The sequence below is a fragment of the Cetorhinus maximus genome, chromosome 3, assembly GCF_964194155.1.
Source record: "Cetorhinus maximus chromosome 3, sCetMax3.hap1.1, whole genome shotgun sequence".
Taxonomy (NCBI): domain Eukaryota; kingdom Metazoa; phylum Chordata; class Chondrichthyes; order Lamniformes; family Cetorhinidae; genus Cetorhinus; species Cetorhinus maximus.
The window spans coordinates 161,372,346-161,393,811 of NC_135881.1; the positions used below are offsets into that span (position 1 = coordinate 161,372,346).

At 49.5% G+C, this 21,466-nt stretch overlaps 1 protein-coding gene across 3 annotated transcripts in view; it reads left to right on the forward strand.

Annotated features, from left to right (window-relative positions):
* The first annotated feature begins 4,179 nt into the window (after positions 1-4,179).
* Positions 4,180-21,466, forward strand: part of LOC144673486 (androgen-dependent TFPI-regulating protein-like) — a 138,547-nt gene continuing 121,260 nt past the window's right edge. For all 3 annotated transcript variants that reach the window (XM_078535305.1, XM_078535308.1, XM_078535307.1), the window contains exon 1: positions 4,180-4,356. In XM_078535305.1, coding sequence (XP_078391431.1) covers positions 4,201-4,356 — 156 coding nt within the window. In that variant the 5' untranslated portion in view covers positions 4,180-4,200. The remainder of the gene's footprint in view (positions 4,357-21,466) is intronic.

The following is a 21,466-nucleotide window of genomic DNA, read 5'->3' on the forward strand; positions in this document are numbered from 1 at the left end:
GGTTGTCCTCATTCTCCTAGAATGTAGGGACTATGGACTTCCATCTGCCAGACAGAAGTCAAACATTCACAGATACAATGGGAGGAACTATCGTTTCTCCTCACTGCATGTTGTCATCATCCTCCATGAATCTAGCGGCTATGAAAGCCTCCTGAGTGCACCTGGCTCATCTGGACAATGTGATGGTATCATCGCTGTTATCCTTGCCTTTGAGAACGTCATCACCCTCATCCCCATCGATGCCCTCCTCATCAGAGGGGACACGCATCTCCTCCATCTCCTCCTCAGCCAGTTCCTCTCCCAGTTGCAGTCTCAGGTTATGAAGGGCACAGCAGGCAATGGCAATATGAGACACCCTGTGTGGACTATACTGCAGGGCTCCACCAGAACAGTCCAGGTGCCGGAACCTCATTTTCAACATCCCAATGGTTTGCTCCACTAAAGTGCGACTTGCGGCATGAGCCTCATTGTACCTTCTTTCTGCTGCACTCCAAGGCATCATCAGCCACATCCTCTATGGGTAGCCATTGTCCCCAAGGAGCCAGTCCTGCAGCCTCTCTGGACCCTAGAAGACGTCAGGGATCTGAGACCTACCAAGAATGTAGGAGCCGTGGACATTCACTGGGAGCCGTGTATAGACCTGCAGGATGTGTTTGTGGTGCTTGTACACCAGCTGAGCATTCAGTGAGTGGATTCTTGCGATTGAGGTAGTTGACTGCTTGTTGCCAGGTGAATGCTGTCGTTGGCACACTGCATCTGTGGAAAACCTGAGAGCTGGGTAAGTCCCAGTGTTCTTGCTTCCTGGCTTTCCTGATCCAGGTGAAATGCACAAAGTTGTGTGCCCTCATAAATATGGCCTCTGTGACCTCTTGGAAGCAATTGTGTGTGGAGGCTTGTGAGATCCCGCAGAGAAAAGAGTGCAAGAGGAGGACCCTTGGACAGGCGGTCATCAGCCCCTAGAGGAGAGTGCGAGACGAGGACCCTGGGACAGGCAGTCAGCAGAACCTAGAGGAGAGTGTGAGAGGAGGACCCTGGGACAGGCAGTCAGCAGCACTAGGGGAGAGAACGAGAGGAGGATCCTGTGACAGGCAATCAGCAGCACTTAGAGGAGAGTGTGAGAGGAGGACCCTGGGACAGGCAGTCAGCAGCACCTAGAGGAGAGAGTGAAAGGAGGGCCCTGGGACAGGCAGTCAGCAGCACCTAGAGGAGTGAGCGAGAGGAGGATCCTGTGACAGGCAGTCAGCAGCACTTAGAGCATCTCGTCATCTAGAGGATCCAACAGCTAGACTATACTCAAGTAGGAGTAAGGGTAAAATAAAAGCAAGGCTCCATATTCTATCTAGTTAAGATATGTCTGGGGAGCACAGTCCCATGATTTGCACACCCTGCGCTATGTGGGAAATCCTAGATGCTCCTGGTGGTTTAGAAGACCGTGTGTACAGAAAGTGCCTTCAACTGGAGCAAATTTAGGAAACTGCTCGTATTTGGATCCAAAGATCAGCCAGTTGCTTTGACCAGGTTTTAATCGAGCCTGTCATCAGTTGAAGTGTCTAGAAGGTCTTCCTGTTATTTTATTGAAAAATCCTGTGGCAAGCGGACTGCAGAAAAAAATTGTCGAAAATTTGTTTACATTGTCACCTTTCCTGCCCAATTTCACCTAAATCTAGAAAGACAGACCTATTAGTTTATCCTGAGACTACTGTTAATGATTAAGGCACCAATCAGCATGGCTTCGTCAGAGGGAGGTCATGCCTAACAAATTTGATTGAATTTCTTCCTCTCTCCTCACCGTCCAAGGGCCCAAACACTCCTTTCAAGTGAAGCAGCATTTCACTTGCATTTCCCCTAACTTAGTCTACTGCATTCGTTGCTCCCAATGCGGTCTCCTCTACATTGGAGAGACCAAACGCAAACTGGGTGATCGCTTTGCAGAACACCTGCGGTCTGTCCGCAAGAAAGACCCAAACCTCCCTGTCGCTTGCCATTTTAACATTCTACCCTGCTCTCTTGCCCACATTTCTGTCCTTGGCTTGCTGCATTGTTCCAGTGAAGCCCAACGCAAACTGGAGGAACAGCACCTCATCTTCCGACTAGGCACTTTACAGCCTTCCGGGCTGAATATTGAATTCAACAACTTTAGATCTTAAACTCCCTCCCGCCATCCCCACCCCGTTTCTTCCCCCTCCCTTTTGTTTTTTTCAATAATTTATATAGATTTTTCTTTTCCCACCTATTTCCATTATTTTAAAATCTACAACTAATACCTTGTCAGTCTTTCCACCCCACCCCCACTAGAGCTGTACCTTGAGTGTCCTGCCATCCATTCTTAATTAGCACATTTTCTTAGATAAAATCACCACCTTCAACACCTCTTTGATCCTTTTGTCTGTGGCATCTTTTGATTATCTGCTCCTATCACTGCTTGCTTGTCCGTACAACCCCCCCCCTCAACTTCTCTCTCCCCCCCCACCTTAAACCAGCTTATATTTCACCCCACTCCTAACTATACTCAGTTCTGTTGAAGGGTCATGTGGACTCGAAACGTCAACTCTTTTCTTCTCCACCGATGCTGCCAGACCTGCTTAGTTTTTCCAGGTAATTCTGTTTTAGTTTTGCATTTCCAGCATCCGCAGTAGTTTTTTGTTTTTATAGATTTATGTATAGGTAGTTAGGTAACACACAGACAGGTTTAAGTATAGATATAGATAATAAATGGGTGAATTGATGGATGGATGGATGTCCGATAGCAAGCTGGATAGGTAAACACATTTATAAGGGTAAATTTTATTAGTTAATGCTCCTGCAGTAGAAATTTGGTCAATGGAAGGACATGTTTTATAATCGAGCAAGGGGATTTTTTTTTGTTGCTCAAAGTACAAGTTCGTATTTTAAAAATATTCAGGCCAGATGGTCAAAAGCTTCTATTCAGTTAAGCACTGCGTTGCCTTTGTTTTAAGCACCTTTACTGCTGGTGGCTTTAACAAAAGTGAGCAGTTTCGTCTCCAGATGTTATGGGGAAGGTTATGGAAGGAGAAAAATAGAGGTTTCCCAGTTGCTTTGCTGGAATCATGCCTTCTACTGCTCAGTTACAGTGGCCCATCAATCAAAACTGGATCAAAATCCACAACCTCTTCTCCTCCCAGCTGAAGGAAGGTGCAAGGGGCCAATTAACCTTTCAACGAAATGGCACTCCTTGATAACTTCACCTTTTGTTTCAAAAGTTTTGCCTGATTTCCCTTCTTATCCCTTACTTCATAATTTTACTCCCGTAATGGCTGAGACTGCGAACTCAGCAATATCAGATGCAAATCCATACTTAGCCCCTCTGTTCCATGTACATTGATGTTTCCCATGCTTTAACCTTTCAGCATACCTGATTCTAGCCCTTTTTAATTGCTGATTATTGTCTTTCATGACCAGGAAAATTGGACACACTGCAATACAAAATGTGGGAACTTTCCCAGTTCTGACCAGATGGATAAAAAATGACTGTGTAGGGAAGTGTATTCCTCTGCTATAAGTTTGCTCGCCAGGAATTTATGTTGAGAATTTATGCATGGGGTCCCATTCCCCTCCCACGAGCAAGCACGAACTTATAATTTACCACATAGATAGGCAGACAGACGGCCTCAATCTTTCAGTGTTATGTTTAACACGTGTGAAACTGCAATCAGAACAGTGAGTCATTGGGTCTACGGGGATTAATTAAATGGACAAAATAGTTTTCTACAATGAAAACATTGTGCAGTTTCATTTTGTGCTAAATACCAACTGTTAAGTAAATTGTTATTCAACTTCCACAGTGCAGGCTATAATGTTAGTAAGGCTTTACTTTGTATTTGGAAACAATACAAGAAGTGGCACTATTAGCAAACAACAAGCCCTTTGTATCCTGTCTACTGATTTATATTGCACAAGCACTGAATTTAAATGGTTTTGACCGGTCTATTAATGACAGTGAATCATGTTCATATTTGAGAGCTGTCAGTATTTAACTGCCCTGAGAATCATTTAGAGGTTGTTTGCAGATACAGGAAAAGCAGAGAGGAGATAATGATCTCCCTTTGAGAATAATAAAAGGTATTTCTTTTTTTAAACGTCATGCTTGGCTCACCCGTTCCTGATGGTAAATGGTAGGATCCAGTGAGATTATGAGATTAATGTCATGCTCATGCTACCATTTCAGCCTTAGGAACAAACATGGTTTCAAAAACAGTGTCTGCAGTGTATCACATCACCACTTTCATGTGGTATCTTTTTCTCATTTATTTGCTTCTTAGCACTCAGTCCGACCACCCGCTTACAGGAGTGTTCTTATACGCTGGTCAGTGGAAGTATCTCACATTCCTAAATTTAGTAAGTGGATCTTTGGTTTTATATGTTTGTGTTAGGCAAGGGTCTGTGAAATAGGTAAGAGAAAAATATGAAAATTACTAAGTTCTAAGAGAGATGGGTGAAAAAGAACTGTACAGGGGTAGTATTTACAAATGCCGTGCCAGAATTTGCCTGCCAGAAGGTCATGTTGAGAATTTAAACGCAGGGTCCCATGACTTTCCATTCATCAACATTGTCACAGTGAACAGGGCTTCTAGAAAGGATTAAGTTTTCTATATTTTGTTTTTTTGACTAACTCAAAATGTTATAGTAACTGTGATTTAAACCATTCATTTCAACAGATCATTTACAGCAGATACAAGTACTATATATTAGAGAAAATTTGCACATCTTATGAAATATAAAACTGATTATTCCAAAATTTAATAAGATCTCATGGGAATCACCCAGCCTGAAGAAAGTACTTAACATTGGTTTGCATTATTTCAGCTGAGTCAGTGATATGTCTTTTGCCTCCAAATCAGAAGGTTTGTTGATTTGAGCCGCAGACTTTAACATTTTGGGCGAAATCATCCCAGAAATCAGCAAAGACCAATATCAGGTGGGGTAAGTGGCATTTGACCTGCCGACAGCACTAGTGGCTTTTTCTGCTGTTTCGTGCGGCACTTTGTTGAAAAAATGCTGAGGCATGGGCGACACCTCCCTTGAGCGCCTACTGGATACAGTGAAGGCCTTCCATGATATCCTCCACCACTGCTCTGGGTGAAGACCGGCAAGCGAGGTCACCAATCCAGCATGGGAGACGGTGGCTGTGCTGGTTAGCGCCAATGCCCTGCAAAAGAGGACAGCCGCCCAGTGCTGAAAGAGGATGAATGATCTCCTCCGTTCCGCCAGGGTAAATCACTTCTCATCACTCTCAACTCACACACTGATAAGCCCATCACACATCCACAGGACCCTCACTCACTGCCAGTTCAAGAGACCACACCATTCACTCCCTCACACACACGTTCATTGTCTTCATCCCATCCATGGGACCAGTCTCAACCCACACATATCAGGCATAGTTACCTTCTGGCCTGGCAGACGTCCTGCTTGCACTCTCTCCATCTCTATTCATGCAGGACAAGCTGGCACACAACAAGAGGGTGAGGTTGCAGACTGGTGGAGGAATGCCCGACATCAAGTTGGTAACAGAGTTTGAAAATAGTCATACAGCTGGCCAGCGACGACCGGGACTGTCCCTGTGCTGACGGTGAGGTGGGCAGTGCTCAATCAAGTGAGGATCCAGCAGTGCAACATCCATCAGGCAGTCATGCTGTGAGTGATGTGTCCTCTTCCACAGGCCACTGCCAGGCACTAATTATCTCTCCTTGCTTTCGCAGGCACACCTGGGAAACAGCCGACAGAGTCCACAACCCAGGTCCTCGACTCAAGCCCTGAAGAAACCTCAGAAGAGGAATCTGCTGAATTCCCCATTGAAGTCCTGTCACAACGCTCACCCACATCCTCCACCAGTGCAGAGACACACACCTCGGCGGGACCAAGCTTTAGAGTAGCCTCGGCGTCACAATCTGATGAGCACATCACAATGTCTGATCTACAGCAGGCGGTGACAGGGACTTCCCAGGTTTCCGGCATTTAGAGGATGCTGGGGGCCAGAAATCTGCTAAGTCCAAGTCAGATGATGAGCCCCTGGACTCGGTCATGTCACAGTTGCTGGAGCTGCAAAGTCAAGCTCGGGAACATCAGGAAAGGATGTCCACTGCACTCCTCAGAATGCAAGGCACAATGGAGGAGTCTGTCTGCCTTCAGTCTGAGGTGATAGCGCTGGCATTGCAACGCACCAAGGTCAACACTGGGAGGATGGCGGTCGCCATGGAAACCTTGGTCCAGGACATTTGTCCTGCACTGCTGCGTGGGCTCAACTTCATAGCTGATGCCATAGTTGGTGTCCAACAGTGTCAATGTGTGAGGGTGCAGGGCAGCTCGATTTCACTCCTGCTTCCCCTGCTCCTCAAAGAGTCAGCCAGGGGTCCTCGGGCATCCGAAGGGAGGAGAATCAGCAGCTGCACATCCTGGGGCCATCCACCCAGTTGACTCCAGGAGTGTCCGGCCCATCCGAATCCCCTCTTCCTGTGATCCCAGCAGCTCCAGCTCCACAGGCTGAGGAGGGTGCCACTGCCACACAGCACGACCCTGAAAGCAGGCCAGGGCCCTCCAAGTATCAGCCCTCCAGAGGATGCCCATCAAGTTAATCACAGACAGGGTGTATCAGTCAGCAGGCTGCCTCCACCTCTGCTGTGGAGCACCAAGACGTAATGGCAGGGTTAGGAAGGTTAAGAAGGTGTGCCCACCAAGCACGGAAGGCCTCGTTGGTGCCAGCCAACACCGCGTGCTCCCTCTCCAGGGACACCCAGCCGTGAACAAAACCGTGGAAGAGGGGCAGACAGGGACGACCCCCTCGATCACCCGCTGCCTGGACCTGTTAATGGCCAACTTGGCCAGGCCCAGGAGCAGGCTCATGAGGAGGTCCCCCTCCCTCCCGGCCCCCCTCTGCACCGGGTGCCCATACATCAGGACCGTGGGGCTAAAGTGTAAACAAAACATCAGTGAAAGGTTTTTAAGGAAACTAAAAAGTGGGTGCAGCCTACAACAATCAACATACACGTGGTGCATGGACTCCACAGGCTGCAAAAGGCGCAGGTTTATTGGGAGTCCGTAAACTGATACATCCTGTGGTTATATGGGACTGCTGCGTGCAACACCCTCCATCCCAGGTCCCCCATGGAGAGCAGGAGGACACCTCCTTAGAGGGCCCCCCAATGGGGACCTCCACCGCCGGACGGCAACAAGGCACGCCAGGGCATGTCCGGGCGGCGGGCGAGGGCAAGGAAGTGAAGGGTGTGCAGCAGCCCATACAGGAAACCCTCCCCACTGTGCTAAAGGGCACGGAGGGCATTTCCTCGAGGCGACTCAGGTTGCGGGGCACTGGCTCCTGAGGGAGGGTTCGGGGCTTGGGGCCAATGTGGAATTCTGTCTGAATAGGGGTATGCTAAGACAGAAGACCACTGCGCACCTGCGCCACCTTGTAGGGGGTGGTGGTGTGTATCAGCTTCACCTCTGACTTCTGCGCGGTCCGAATCGCTCCCACTCCCTGGGTTCTAGACCTTGGACTTATTTGGGGGTTGTGACAAAGTGCAGCAGAAAACTGATTTTGGTGCAAGAAAAAACTGGGTTTATTGAAGTCACAAATGAACTTATAACATTAGGATTACACTGAGATTATACAGACCTACAAAGTACATTTAGTTAAGAATGGGGAACACACGGCATAATGAGGGAAAATCACGCTACTAATCCCCTTACCCTTGTCCCATCCCCAAAACCTAACTAAATTGAACTAGGAGAGGTCAGGGATCATGCTCACCAACCAGGGTTCCTTGACAGTTCGAAATCCAGCCGGTTGCAGTTTTGGGGTATGCTCTTTATGTCCTCTGGGGCCTGCCATACCCACGTGGTCCTGGTCTGTGGAATCTGCGAAGGTTCTTCAGTTGGGTGGAGGGCGTGGATGTGGGTGGTCGATCTTCATGGAGGGCTGCATTTGTGGCCTTGTTGTCTTCGGTTGAGCGCTGCCACCCCGTGCCCCTCGCTGTGATGTTGCCTGCGGGCCTGCAAACCTCCAGATCTCCTCCCTCCGCTTGGCCCAGCTACAACCGCTCCAAACTGCTCACTGCCCAAAACTGCTCACTTCAGATCTGATCCCTTTCATAACTGGTGGCCCAGTCATACTGTTTTTTTCAAATTTCTTATCTCAATCCAAATCAAGGTTAGTTCTTTGTTTGATTTTGGTGGGCTTTCCCAGGTGATTGTTGTCTCGTTGTTTTTAATGGGCTCGCATGATGTTTATCGTTGTCTTCCTATCCCCGTAACTAGCTTTGAACTGAAAGCCATTGTATATGTGGAGTATTGGTGGGTTCGCATAATTGTATTGATTGTGGCCTTCCTGCCTTAGTAGTTAGTAGTGATTATTTATGCAAGATTTTGATGGACTTTAGTTTCGTGTAGTCTTTCTCTGGGTTGATTGTTTTAAAGGGAAGAATGCATATTCTGTCTCCTCTCATCCTAGCCTCCTGTCTGCAGGTCTCTACACTTAACCCAGCAGTTGGGTCCTCTGCCATAAAAGTCCAAAAGTCATATCCTTGTTGATGATATGAAAAATGTGGGAATTTTGAGAACCCTTCAGCCCTCCCTGTGATACTTAAACCTTGCTTCAAGTATCATACTGGAAAAAAAAAGCAAAACAAAATTCCCTACCTTCCATAGTCAATCTTCCCCTGTAATTACCTATCTAAGATCTCATGACACATACATTCCCCATTCTTTAAAATGTGGTGTACCTAAGCATGCATAGGCAAAATACAGTTATTTACATACATCCAAACATTTAGGGGGTCCAACACCCCACTTGGTGCACATACATCTTTATTAAAAGAAAACAACACATAAAAGTCTTTCTTAAAAATAACCGAACACAAAAAAAAACAACAATCTTTATTCAGGAACACAAAAAAATATATATGAAAGGTTCAAACAGGTGTATCTCTCTCCATCTTAGCATAATGCTTCTTCCAGGTCCTTTCGTTTTGGAACTCTAGGATTTTGCCTTTTCCTTTGCACTGAGAGCACAACAGGTACAACACTATTCCCAGCTGGCAAACCACGAGGATGTGGGAAGCCATTCTGACCCATGAAGGGATCTCTATGTTTTCGAAAATGTCCCACCAGGGTGGGACTGTGATGCCTTGAATCTCTCCCTCCATCTCGTGTGTTTTCTGTTCCAAAGTATAGAAATACTTTTGTGATAACTCTACAGCTTTTAGTAGTTTAATAAGATGTTCTGGTAGAGGGGGAATTTCGTAACTGAAGTGTGTGACAGAGCTCTGCAGGTTGGTAATGTTTTCCCTAACAGTGAGGTGAACAGTGGAGGGTTCAGAAATGGGGACAATCCGTTCCTGGGCCACTTGAACTTCTGCCTTGGGTTTAAAACAAAAACTGCTGTCACTACCGGACACCGGATGTGCTGTCCAAGCTGGTAGTGGGGCGCACTTGTGGTGACACAATATGTCCCACCCCCTATATATGCTATCTGTGGGGGAACATGGCCTTGTGCCATTATCTCCATGGTACAGTTTATAGGCCGTGCACCAGCAGTTTTAAACCCGCACTGTGGTCTGGAATAGGCATTCAAGTGCTGGGGACACAGTACTACGTGTGCATCCCGGCTCTGGCACCCAGAGAGGTCTGTACCTGTCATCATGTGCTCCCACTTTATGACGTAAGGTGGGACCGCTGCGAAACGGACGTGTGCACCCCCTTGAATGACTCCAATGTTCTCCACCCTATAAACCGGTGCAGGTCAGGCTGTGCCACCCATGACCGGCATCCTCACTACTATACCCATGATGGTGTGGTTGGAGCACCCACAATCTACTGGGACAGGGTAGGCTTCAGAGGCTAGGCGGAACTGTCATGGGCTTAGTGAATTCTCAAATGGGTGGAGGGCTGCAAGGTGCTTTTTGCTGATCCAGGAGGGGACTAAACCTTGCTTTAAATCCTTCAGGTTGCTCCAGCCCTCGCCCAGCAACCATGCCCCATACAGCACGCACACCTCATTCTGTGCAGCCTGGTCTGATGCATTCCTATCCTCTCGAATGAGTGCATGCACTGTTTTGGCGTGCCTTTCCAACTCAGCAATAATCTCCTTTAAATGGACCGTCATGGCCTGGTCCTCGTGTAGCTCTAAGCCTATCACTGTGTTCTCCTCTGTTAAGATTTTTCGTAATTGTGTTTTTAAACTGTTTATTTGTGTCTGCAATTATATGTCATCCAGACTGTTTATCACAGAGGAACCTGTATTATATACTGTGAAAACATCGTTCCAGGTTCCCCTTCTTTGTCTCCCCGCATTGCTAAAGTACTCAGTGTGGGTAGTGTACAGTTCTGTTTTGTCTATATTGGCAAAATCGAACTCGTAGAATTCCCTGAACATTTCTCATAACAGGGCCTGATATAGCTGTTCTGTCTCCTTGGGGCACCACTCAGGTAAGTGTACCTCTGTGAGGTTTAGAATCACGGAAGCTACCGTGTAGTGTACCCCCTGGTATAGCACCTTTTCGGTCGGCACTAGTACCAGCCCATTCCCTGGTCTCTTGGTGGTGACAGGGCTCTTCTCCATATGTGTCCTTATTATCGGGGCCGTGGGCAGGGGCTTTTGGGCGCGTGCCACGAGTTCAGTGGCCTTAACTGAGGATGGGGTTATGCAAGTGTGTGGTGGGAATCCCATTCCACCCCCTTCCCCTTGTCCAGCCATGCTGCGGAATAGATAATGGATACGCCCGTGGGCCAGGTCTTCCGCGATCCCCACATGCAGACATAGATTCCCTGTTCCGATTTCTACCACTTGTCCCAGCACACGTTCACCCCTCCATGGTTCCTGGTAATGGTCCGATGGGTGTCGTTCCCAGTCGCTCCCGGTCAGCTGTACCGTCCCCCATGTCTCTGCTCAGCTTCCTGAGCCACCACCACCTTCCCAGTGGAATCTGTCCTCTGCAGGTCAGGCACACACGTTTCCCCTCAGTGACCCCCGACCCGTGTGGCCACAACCTGTTTGCTGGGGCAGGGGAGGGAGGCCTCCCTGTAGGTGAACCCGGTCTGACTGGAGTATCGGGTGGAGTTAGATCCCAGCCACCCTGGCCATCTTCCCACATGGGAATAGGTAGTGATCTCCTCCATGTTAACTTCGCTGCCCCTCGTAGTCACAACCGGTGCTCTCTCCCCTGAGCACCCAAAAATGTGGGAGTTCTCCACGTCACCTCGCCTCCCAGCGGCCATTCCTATCAGAGCAAGTAGCAGTATGCCCCCCATCCTATCGAAATCCTTTCTGTAGGGAGACATAAGAGCATATAGCCAGGTCCCGAACAGATTCGCTGGCTTGTGTAAAGCATAGTCGAGTCTTGCGACCTCGACTCAATACAAACACTCTTAAACAAGTTCACTGGCAGGCTGCTAGCAACAAGGGAAAACAGCTTCGGAGTAACCGACTGCTGCTCGAACCCCATACGCACCACGAGTGGGAGATAGGGGGGTCAGGTTATGGTTAGGAATTTTGCTCGGTTGGGCAGTCTAGAACCATTATACATGGGGCCTACTTAAACTACCAACTACCTTATTTAAAATTTAACTAAAACACCCAAACTTAACAATCTCAAAATTAAATAACAGAAGCTATGTACATCCACCGCCCGTCCCCGGGCGGCCAGGTTAATCCCTGTTCTGGCTACAGCACACTACTCCCTTCGGTGTGGCCTCCCTGTCCTGTACCTTTGGTCCCTCGCAGCCTGCGGCTGTTGGCTGGGGACCTCTGCCCTCAGATCGATCCCTGACATGAGGGGCTGCCCTTTTAAACTGGGGAGCCGGTGACCACAGTTTCTTTGGCTGTGGCGTTCGTGGGGACCTTCTAGGGACTCTGGCTGGTGGGGGTTTTCTGGCTGGTGGGTCTTCAACCCGAGCCACTGTCCCCTCTTGTGTGGTCTGTGGAATCTCCACTGCCACTGGCTGGGGATTTCTATCCTCAGGATGTACCTCTTCTAAACCTGTGTCAGGGGCAGGTAACTCTCTGCCCTCAGGTCCCACCTCGTCTGAGTCCCAGATGAGCGGGGGAGTGTCCCAAACGGTGGGTAGGATGGCCCTTCCCTTAAAACAAGCCACTGCACTTGCTTGTGCAGTCTGTGAGTTTGCTTCTGCAGCAGGCTGAGGATTTTTATCCTCAGACCTTGCCCCAACTGGCTGTTCCCTTCTCTCGGATTGAAACAACTTACATTGGTTAATGTGGAACCATCTGGTGCGCCGAGGCAGCTTTATGGTGTATACCATCGGGCTTGCCTTATCTACAATGCTGCAGGGCCCCATGTATAATGGTTCTAGACTGCCTACCCGAGCAAAATTCCTAACCATAACCTGATCCCCTATCTCCCACTCGTGGTGCGTACGGGGTTCTAGCAGCAGTCGGTTACTCCGATGCTGTTTTCCCATGTTGCTAGCAGCCTGCCAGTGAACCTGTTTAAGGTGTTCAAACAGATTCCTGACGAAGCTGTCCCGGTTCACCTCTCTGAGCTGACCCTCCGTGAGCACCGGGGCTAGCAGATGGGTGGGGGTCCGCATAACCCTACCAGTCATGAGCTGGTGTGGGGAATACCCCGTGCTTTTTGACAATCTGGCTCGGATCCCCACTAGGACCAACGGTAAGACTTCTATCCACTTTCTAGGTGAGTCTACCGTCTCTTTCCTCAGCCTTTCTTTCAAGCTTCTGTTCATCCTCTCTACAATCCCTGAGGACTGTGGGTTGTGTGCGACGTGCCATTTCCCCTCTATACCGAGTACCATAAGGGTATTCTGCATGACCTGCCCGGTAAAGGGGCTCCCTTGGTCGGACTCCACGTACTGTGGTAGCCCCCATCGTGAGAACACCTCCCTGACCAGGATCCTGGCTGTACTCAGAGCCATGGCTGTTTGGCAGGGGAAGGCTTCTACCCATTTTGTGAACACATCCACCAGGACTAGGCAGTACTTATAGCCTCCCTGGGTAGGGGACCGATGTAGTCCATCTGGATTGACTGCCATGGTCCCTCTACCCTCCTGATGTGTCCCATAGGTACCTTGCTTTTGTGCGGGTCAGGGTTGTTAGTAGCACACACCAGACAGCTGGCACAGAACTCACGGACATCTTCCCTGAGCCCTGGCCACCATCCTGCCTGTTCCACCCGCTGCCAGGTTGTCTCAGGCCTGGGATGCCCCGCTCCTGGACCCTCATGGAATTCCCTCCTGTGCTGCTGCGGTACTACCCATTGCTCTCCCTTAAACAGCATGCCTCCCTTTACAGAGAGGGCTGCTGTACTGTAAGGGCCCTCTCCCCTTTTCCCTTCTGCCACTGCACTGAGGACTGCCTTGAGGATGGGGTCTTGGGTTTGGACCGTCTTAAGGTCCAGGGTTAAAGCTACCCCTGCACTCCCCCGTGTCCCATTCCTACCCGTGACTGCTGCTATAGGACGGGACCCATATGGGTCCCAGAAAATGCCTGTGCGGGCACCCTCCTTAGCTAGCACGTCGGCCTGCCAGTTGCCCTCATTCCGGGGTTCTGCGGAGGAATGGGCTTTCACCTTATGGATGAAAACCTCCCCTTCCTCCCCCACTGCTACTGGCTGTAGTCAGGGTTGTGGGTTAGTTGGGGCTGATGGGGTCAGCGCACCGGTGGTGGCTGCTACCTTCCCTGGGCCAGTCAATAGGGTTCTCATGGCATCCAAAAATGACTGGACCGTGGCGGGAGGGATTCCTGTCTCTGCCTTTTGGGCTGGGGTTGAGGAATTCTTTCCCTTGTTATGTTTCCAAGGATTCTTACACTCCTTCCTCCAGTGTCCATTCTTCCCACACCCATAACAGTTGAGCTTTGTGCTGGAAGGGTTATTCCCTTCCTGATGCCACTCCTTCCTACCCTGGCCGGGTTTCATTTCATGCACTTTCCCCTTAGGTGGGTGTGCATTGGTTCCTTTACCATTACGGTAAGCTATGGTCAATTGTCTGATCACTGTGAGTTCGGTAGTCAGGGGAATCTTTGGGTCAAACCACATTCCTGCTGCGGCCCTGACCTGTGGCAAGCTGTTTGCCACCAGGTAATGGAGCCAGTGGGCCTGCTGATCCTGGTCCAGGTTAGCCCAGTTAGGTGTCCCACTGCATGCGCTCCTATACACCGGCCACAACCTGTCTGCAAAAGCCTGCGGGGGTTCTCCTACGAGCTGCACTGTTTTTTCCACCCAGGAGAAAGGACTTCCCTCATTCATCCTCATGGCCTCAAGAACTTCCTCCTTGAGCTCCCCATAATCACACTGTCCCATCTTACATTGGTCAGAGAGGGACTGGAAGAGCTTACTCTCCAGGGAGAATAGCAGCATTTTGGCCTGTTCAGCATCATTGCACTCGTTGATGCTTGCTGCTTCTTCCACTTCCCTGAAGTGGACCGAGGGATCCTCATTTGCCATAAGTTTAGTTAAATGGCTTACCATGGCCTTAAGCTGTTGGGTGCCGTGGGGAACTACGAACTGGTTTTGGAGGGTCCCTCATCCCCGTTATCAGCGGGCGGGCCGAACCTTTGCTGCCAGGCCGGGCACATCGGCCCCGGTCCCAGCCTCTATTGCTGGGGGTTTTCCTCCTCAGCTTCTGCCCCAAATTCCACCCCCCCCTCCTGCCAGATTTCGCTAAAGCTTGGAGCTACGGGTGGTGGTCGTGGGCCCTCTTGCTCCTCAACCGGGTAGTCCCTTGGCACTACCTGTGGTGTCTGAACCGTCCTCCCCAGGTTCCCCGTGAAGTCGACCTGGGCTGCACTCAGACTTATGAGGCACACTGTGCCTTTTGCCGTCCTTAGAGCAAGTTTCAGACTCTCAATCTGCTTCTGGCAGGGGCCATGGTCTGCACCCTCAAACCCCTGTACGCTCACTATCTTATAGGCTGCCTGTAAGCCTTTTACTTTCTCCTCCTGCTCTCTTACTTGTCTTGCTAGGCAAGCATTCTTCTCCCACAACCCCAGCTCATTGTTCTTGGTCTCGGCCAGACTGCCTTTTCTATGGATTTTTTATGATCCTTCCCTTCTGTCCATTTAGCTGCAGCATCTACTGGGCACCCAGTCTTTAACAGATTAGTGACCCATTTTTTACCCATATTCACCTTACTGAACACATAATTTGAAAACCTCTCTTCCATTACAGTTCTCTCTTCCAAATCAGTGTCCACTGCATCGCATCCTTTTTGCCAAGGTCCTGTCATGGTTGCCATTATGTAGGGGGTGTTGGTGCGTGTCAGCTTCACCTCTGACTTCTGAGCGGTCTGAATCGCTCCCACTCCCTGGGTTCTAGACCTTGGACTTATTTGGGGGTTGTGACAAAGTGCAGCAGACAACTGGTTTTGGTGCAAGAAAACTGGGTTTATTGAAGTTACAAATGAATTTATAACATTAGGATTACACTGAGATTATACAGACCTACAAAGTACACTTAGTTAAGAATGGGGAACACATGGCATAATGAGGGAAAATCACGCTACTAATCCCCTTACCCTTACCCACCCCCAAAACCTAACTAAATTGAACTAGGAGAGGTCAGGGATCATGCTCACCAACCAGGGTTCCTTGACAGTTCGAAATCCAGCCGGTTGCAGTTTTGGGGTATGCGCTTTGTGTCCTCTGGGGCCTGCCATACCCACGTGGTCCTGGTCTGTGGAATCTGCGAAGGTTCTTCAGTTGGGTAGAGGGCGTGGATGTGGGTGGTCGATCTTCGTGGAGGGCTGCATTTGCGGCCTTGTTGTCTTCGGTTGAGCGCTGCCACCCTGTGCCCCTCACCGTGATGTTGCCTGCGGGCCTGCAAACCTCCAGATCTCCTCCCTCCGCTTGGCCCAGCTACAACCGCTCCAAACTGCTCACTGCCCAAAACTGCTCACTTCAGATCTGCTCCCTTTTATAACTGGTGGCCCAGTCATACTGTTTTTTTCAAATTTCTTATCTCAATCCAAATCAAGGTTAGTTCTTTGTTTGATTTTGGTGGGCTTTCCCAGGTGATTGTTGTCTCGTTGTTTTTAATGGGCTCGCATGATGTTTATCGTTGTCTTCCTGTCCCCGTAACTAGTCTTGAACTGAAAGCCATTGTATTTGTGGAGTATTGAGGGTTCGCATAATTGTATTGATTGTGGCCTTCCTGCCTTAGTAGTTAGTAGTGATTATTTATGCAAGATTTTGATGGACTTTAGTTTCGTGTAGTCTTTCTCTGGGTTGATTGTTTTAAAGGGAAGAGTCTCCTCTCATCCTAGCCTCCTGTCTGCAGGGCTCTGCACTTAACTCAGCAGTTGGGTCCTCTGCCATAAAGTCCAAAAGTCATATCCTTGTTGATGATATGAAAAATGTGGGAATTTTGAGAACCCATCAACCTCGAGGCCCAGTATGACATAGAAACATAGAAAATAGGAGCAGGAGTAGGCCATTTGGCCCTTCGAGCCTGGTCCGCCATTCATAATGATAATGGCTGATCATCCAACTCAATAGCCTGCTCCCGCTTTCTCCCCATATCCTTTGATCCCTTTTGCCCCAAGAGCTATATCGAACTCCTCCTTGAAAACATACAATGTTTTGGCCTCAACTACTTTCTGTGGTAGCAAATTCCGCAGGCTCACCACTCTCTGGGTGAAGAAATTTCTCCTCGTCTCAGTCCTAAATGGTCTACCCCATATCCTCAGACTATGACCCCTGGTTCTGGACTCCCCCACCATCAGGAACATCCTTCCTGCATCTACCCTGTCTAGTCCTGTTAGAATATTATAGGTTTCTATGAGATCCCCCCCTGAACTCCAGCGAATATAATCCTAATCGACTCAATCTCTCCTCATATGTCAGTCCCGTCATCCCAGGAATCAACTGGGTAAATCTTCGCTGCACTCCCTCGATAGTAAGTACATCCTTCCTCAGATAAGGAGACCAAAAATGCACAAGATATTCCAGGTGTGGTCTCACCAAGGCCCTGTACAATTGCAGCAAGACATCCCTGTTCCTGTACTCGAATCCTCTGGCTATGAAGGCCAATGTACCATTTGCCTTCTTTACCGTCTGCTGCACCTGCATGCTTACCTTCAGCGACTGGTGTACAAGGACACCAAGGTCTCGTTGCACATTCCCCTCTCTCAATTTATAGCCATTCAGATAATAACCTGACTTCCTGTTTTTGCTACCAAAATAAATAACCTCACATTTATCCACATTATATTGCATCTGTCATGCACTTGCCCACTCACTCAGCTTGTCCAAATCACACTGAATCATCTCTGCATCCTCCTCACAGCTCATTCTCCCACCCAGCTTTGTATCATCTGCAAATTTGGAGATATTACATTTAATTCCCTCATCTAAAACATTAATATATATTGTGAATAACTGGGGTCCCAGCACCGATCCCAGCGATACCCCACTAATCACTGCCTGCCATTCGGAAAAAGACCTGTTTATTCCTACTCTTTGTTTCCTGTCTGCCAACCAGTTTTCTATCCATCTCAATACACTACCCCCAATCCCATGAGCTTTAATTTTACACGCTAATCTCTTATGTGGGACTTTGTCGAAAGCCTTCTGAAAGTCCAAATAAACCACATCCACTGGCTCCCCCTTATCAACTCTACTAGTTACATCCTCGAAAAACTCCAGTAGATTTGTCAAGCATGATTTCCCTTTCGTAAATCCATGATGACTCTGTCCGATTCTGCCACTGTTTTCCAAGTGCTCAGCTATTAAATCTTTTATGATGGACTCTACAATTTTCCCCACTACCGACGTCAGGCTGACTGGTCTATAATTCCGTTTTCTCTCTACCTCCAATCTGTAGGAACTGCTCCAGAGTCTATAGAATCTTGGAAGATGACCACCAATGCATCTACTATTCTAGGGTCACTTCCTTAAGTACTCTGGGATGTAGATTAACAGGCCCTGGGGATTTATATTGGCCTTCGATCCCATCAATTTCTCCAACACCATTTCCCTACTAATACTGATTTCTTTCAGTTCCTCCCTCTCATTAAACCCTGTGTTCCCCAACATTTCTGGTATGTTATTTGTGTCCTCCTTTGTGAAAACAGAACCAAAGTATGTATGTAGTTGGTCAGACATTTCTTTGTTCCCCACTATAAATTCCCCTGTTTCTGACTGTAAGGGACCTACATTTGTCTTCACCAATCTTTTTCTCTTCACATACCTATAGAAACTTTTACAGTCAGTTTTTATGTTCCCTGCAAGCTTACTCTCGTACCTTATTTTCCCTTTCTTAATCAATCGCTTGGTCCTCCTTTGCTGAATTCTAAAGTGCTCCCAATCCTCACGTGTGTTGTTTTTTCTGGCTAATTTGTATGCCTCTTCTTTGGATCTAATACTATCTCTAATTTCCCTTGTAAGCCATAGTTTGGCCACCTTTCCTGTTTTATTTTTGCTCCAGACAGGAATAAACAATTAGATAAAAACAAAAAACTACTGCGGATGCTGGAAATCCAAAACAAAAACAGAATTACCAGGAAAAACTCAGCAGGTCTGGCAGCATCGGCGGAGAAGAAAAGAGCTGACGTTTCGAGTCCTCATGACCCTTCAACGGAATAAACAATTGTTGCAGTTCACCCATGCGTTCTTTGAATGTTTGCCATTGCCTATCCACCCTTTAAGTAATGTTTCCCAATCCATCATAGCCAACTCACCATAGTTTCCTTTATTAAGATTCAGGACCCTAGTCTCAGAATCAACTACGTCACTCTCCATCTTGATGAAGAATTCTATCATATTATGGTCGCTCATCCCCAAGGGGCCTCGCACAACTAGATTGCCAACTATTCCTTTCTCATTACACAATACCTAGTGTAGGATGGCCTGTTCTCTGGTTAGTTCCTCAATGCATTGGTCCAGAAAACCATCCCGTATACACTCCAGGAATTCCTCCTCTACGGTATTGTTACTAATTTGATTTGTTCAATCTATATGCAGATTAAAGTCACCCATAATTACAGTTGGGGCTGAACGCGCCTGTCCTAAGGTCTTGAATGGCATTGGCCGCTAGCCGGACGTCCACTGATGCATATTGCACCAACTCCTGGGGAGTCATCCAGCCAACTCCTCCACCACCCAGAATGGTCACCCCGGCAGACACAGCCCTCCTCTCCGCCAGCCATTGAAGCGGATGGAGGGGTGGATTCCTAAGCAGTGGCTCTCTGACGATAGCTGCTACTCCTGACGGCAGAGAGCTGCATCATGAGGCGACCATGTTCCAGGCTTTGATCAGTTCGTGGTAAAAGACGGGCAACGCCTGTAAGGAGCCACGAAGGCCCCTCTGCTCTATAAACAGGAGCTGCACGTCATAATTCAGGCTGTGCACCTGGCGGAAGAAATACGTCGCCAGGGCACACCATCTCGGAGGGGTCTCGACGTAAAGATATCGCTGCAGGGCCTGAAGGCAAAAAGTTGCCACCTGGGTGCGCAGGCACACCAGTGCCTGACCACCCTCCCTAAGCAGGAGACTCAACCTCAGCAGCGACCCAGTGCAGCCTTTGTCCCAGAAGAAGTCGACGAGCATTCTCTGGATTTTTGTGACAAATTCCGGGGGAGGGGTCAAAGTGACCAGCCGGTACCACAACATGGCGGCAATCAGCTGGTTTATGACCAGAACTCGACCCCGGTAAGACAGCACTCGGAGCAGTCCTGTCCAGCACCGCAGGCGAGCGGTGACTTTGGCCTCCAGCTCCTGCCAGTTCGCTGGCCAGGATTCCTCAGCAGGACAGAGGTAGACCCCCAGGTAGAGGAGGCTGGTCCTGCTCCAAATGAAAGGCCTGAGCTCCTCGGGTAGGGGATCCATCTGCCATTGACCGAACAGGAGTCCAGAATGCTGCCTCAGTTGATCCTGTCAGAGGATGCGGCAGAGTGGGTCTCCTGGCACTCGCGCATCCTCCGCAGGTCAGCCGGGTCGGTGAACATGAGGAGCACATCATTGGCATAAGCCGAAAGGACCACCCCGATGCCCGGCCCGCGCAGAACCAATCCCGACAACCTCCTCCACAAGAGGCACAGGAAAGGGTCCACACAGATAGAATATAATTGGCCAGACAGGGGGCAACCCTGATGCACTCCCCTCCCAAAGTGAAAGGGGCCCGTTAACCTTAACTAGACACTCTGCAGCAGCGTACAGAAGTGGGATCCAGGCGATGAAAAGTGCCCCGAACCCGAATGCTCGCAGAGTCCCGAATAAATATTCATGATCCACCCTGTCAAACACCTTCTCCTGTTCAAGAGACAGGAAGGTGCTCGACAGACCAGTCCTCTGGGAAAAGTGGATAATATCCCGGACTAGATAAATATTATCAAAGATGGTACAGCCTGGGATGGTGTAGGACTGGTCAGGGTGGATCATGTGGTCCAGCACGGTGCCAAGGTGAGAAGACATGGCCCTGGCAAAGATCTTCTAATCTGTGATGAGGAGGGAGACCGGGCGCCAGTTTTTAAGTTGGCGGAGATCCCCCTTCTTAGGCAGTAGGACAATGATGGCCCTGCACCACGAGAGGGGCATCTCCCCGGTTGCGATACTCTCCCCCAGGACCCCCGTGTAGTCGTTCCCCAGGATGTCCCAGAATGCCCTGAAGAACTCCCTGGTCAGCCCGTCCAGCCCCGGGGATTTGCCCCTGGAGAGGCTGTCGAGGGCGCCGCTCAGCTCCCCCAGACTTATCGGGGAGTCAAGCTTTCCGGTACCTTCCAGGCCAACCTGTGGCAGGTCCTCCCACAAAACTCTGCGAGTATCCTCGCTGGACGGATCCGGAGACAACAGGGCAGAGTAGTCGGATTTGGCAATGGCCCTGATGCCCTCCGGATCCGAGACAAGGGATCTGTCGTCAGCCAGCAGCGTAAGGAGATGCTGACAGACCCCATGCCTTTTTTCCAGTGAGTAGAAGAAGCGGGAGCCAGGTCCTTAAGGAACCGGGTCCGCGACCTCACGTACCCGTGAGACCTGACGAGTTGCAGGTCCCGCAGCGCGCCCTTCTCCTCTTCATACACCAGCCGCAGGGCCGGGTCCGCGTCGGGCTGACAGAGACGTGTCTCCAGGTCGAGCACCTCCTTCTCCAACTCCTCCACCCTGGATTTCCGTTTCTTTGTCGACTCCCTTGTGTACTCCTGACAGAAAACGTGGGTGTGAGTCTTGCCCACGTCCCACCATAGCCTCAAGGAGGGGAAGCCTCCCCGCTTCCTTCTCCAGCTGGCTCAGAAACAACAGAACGAGTCCAGGAACTGCTCGTCCTCCAGCAACAGGTTGTTACAGGTGCACAGTAAGGTGCAGCAACCGGCCTGGCACCGGCTCCTTGACCCCCAAGATCCCCGGCTGAAAATGTGGGGCCAACAAGATAGCCACCCTGTCAGAATTGGAGGCTAGGTGACTCATGTAGGCCCCCCCTCACCACTCCAGGAGCCACGTAGCTTCGTCTCCCGGAACGGTATGGGTTTCCTGCAGGAAGCACACCACATACT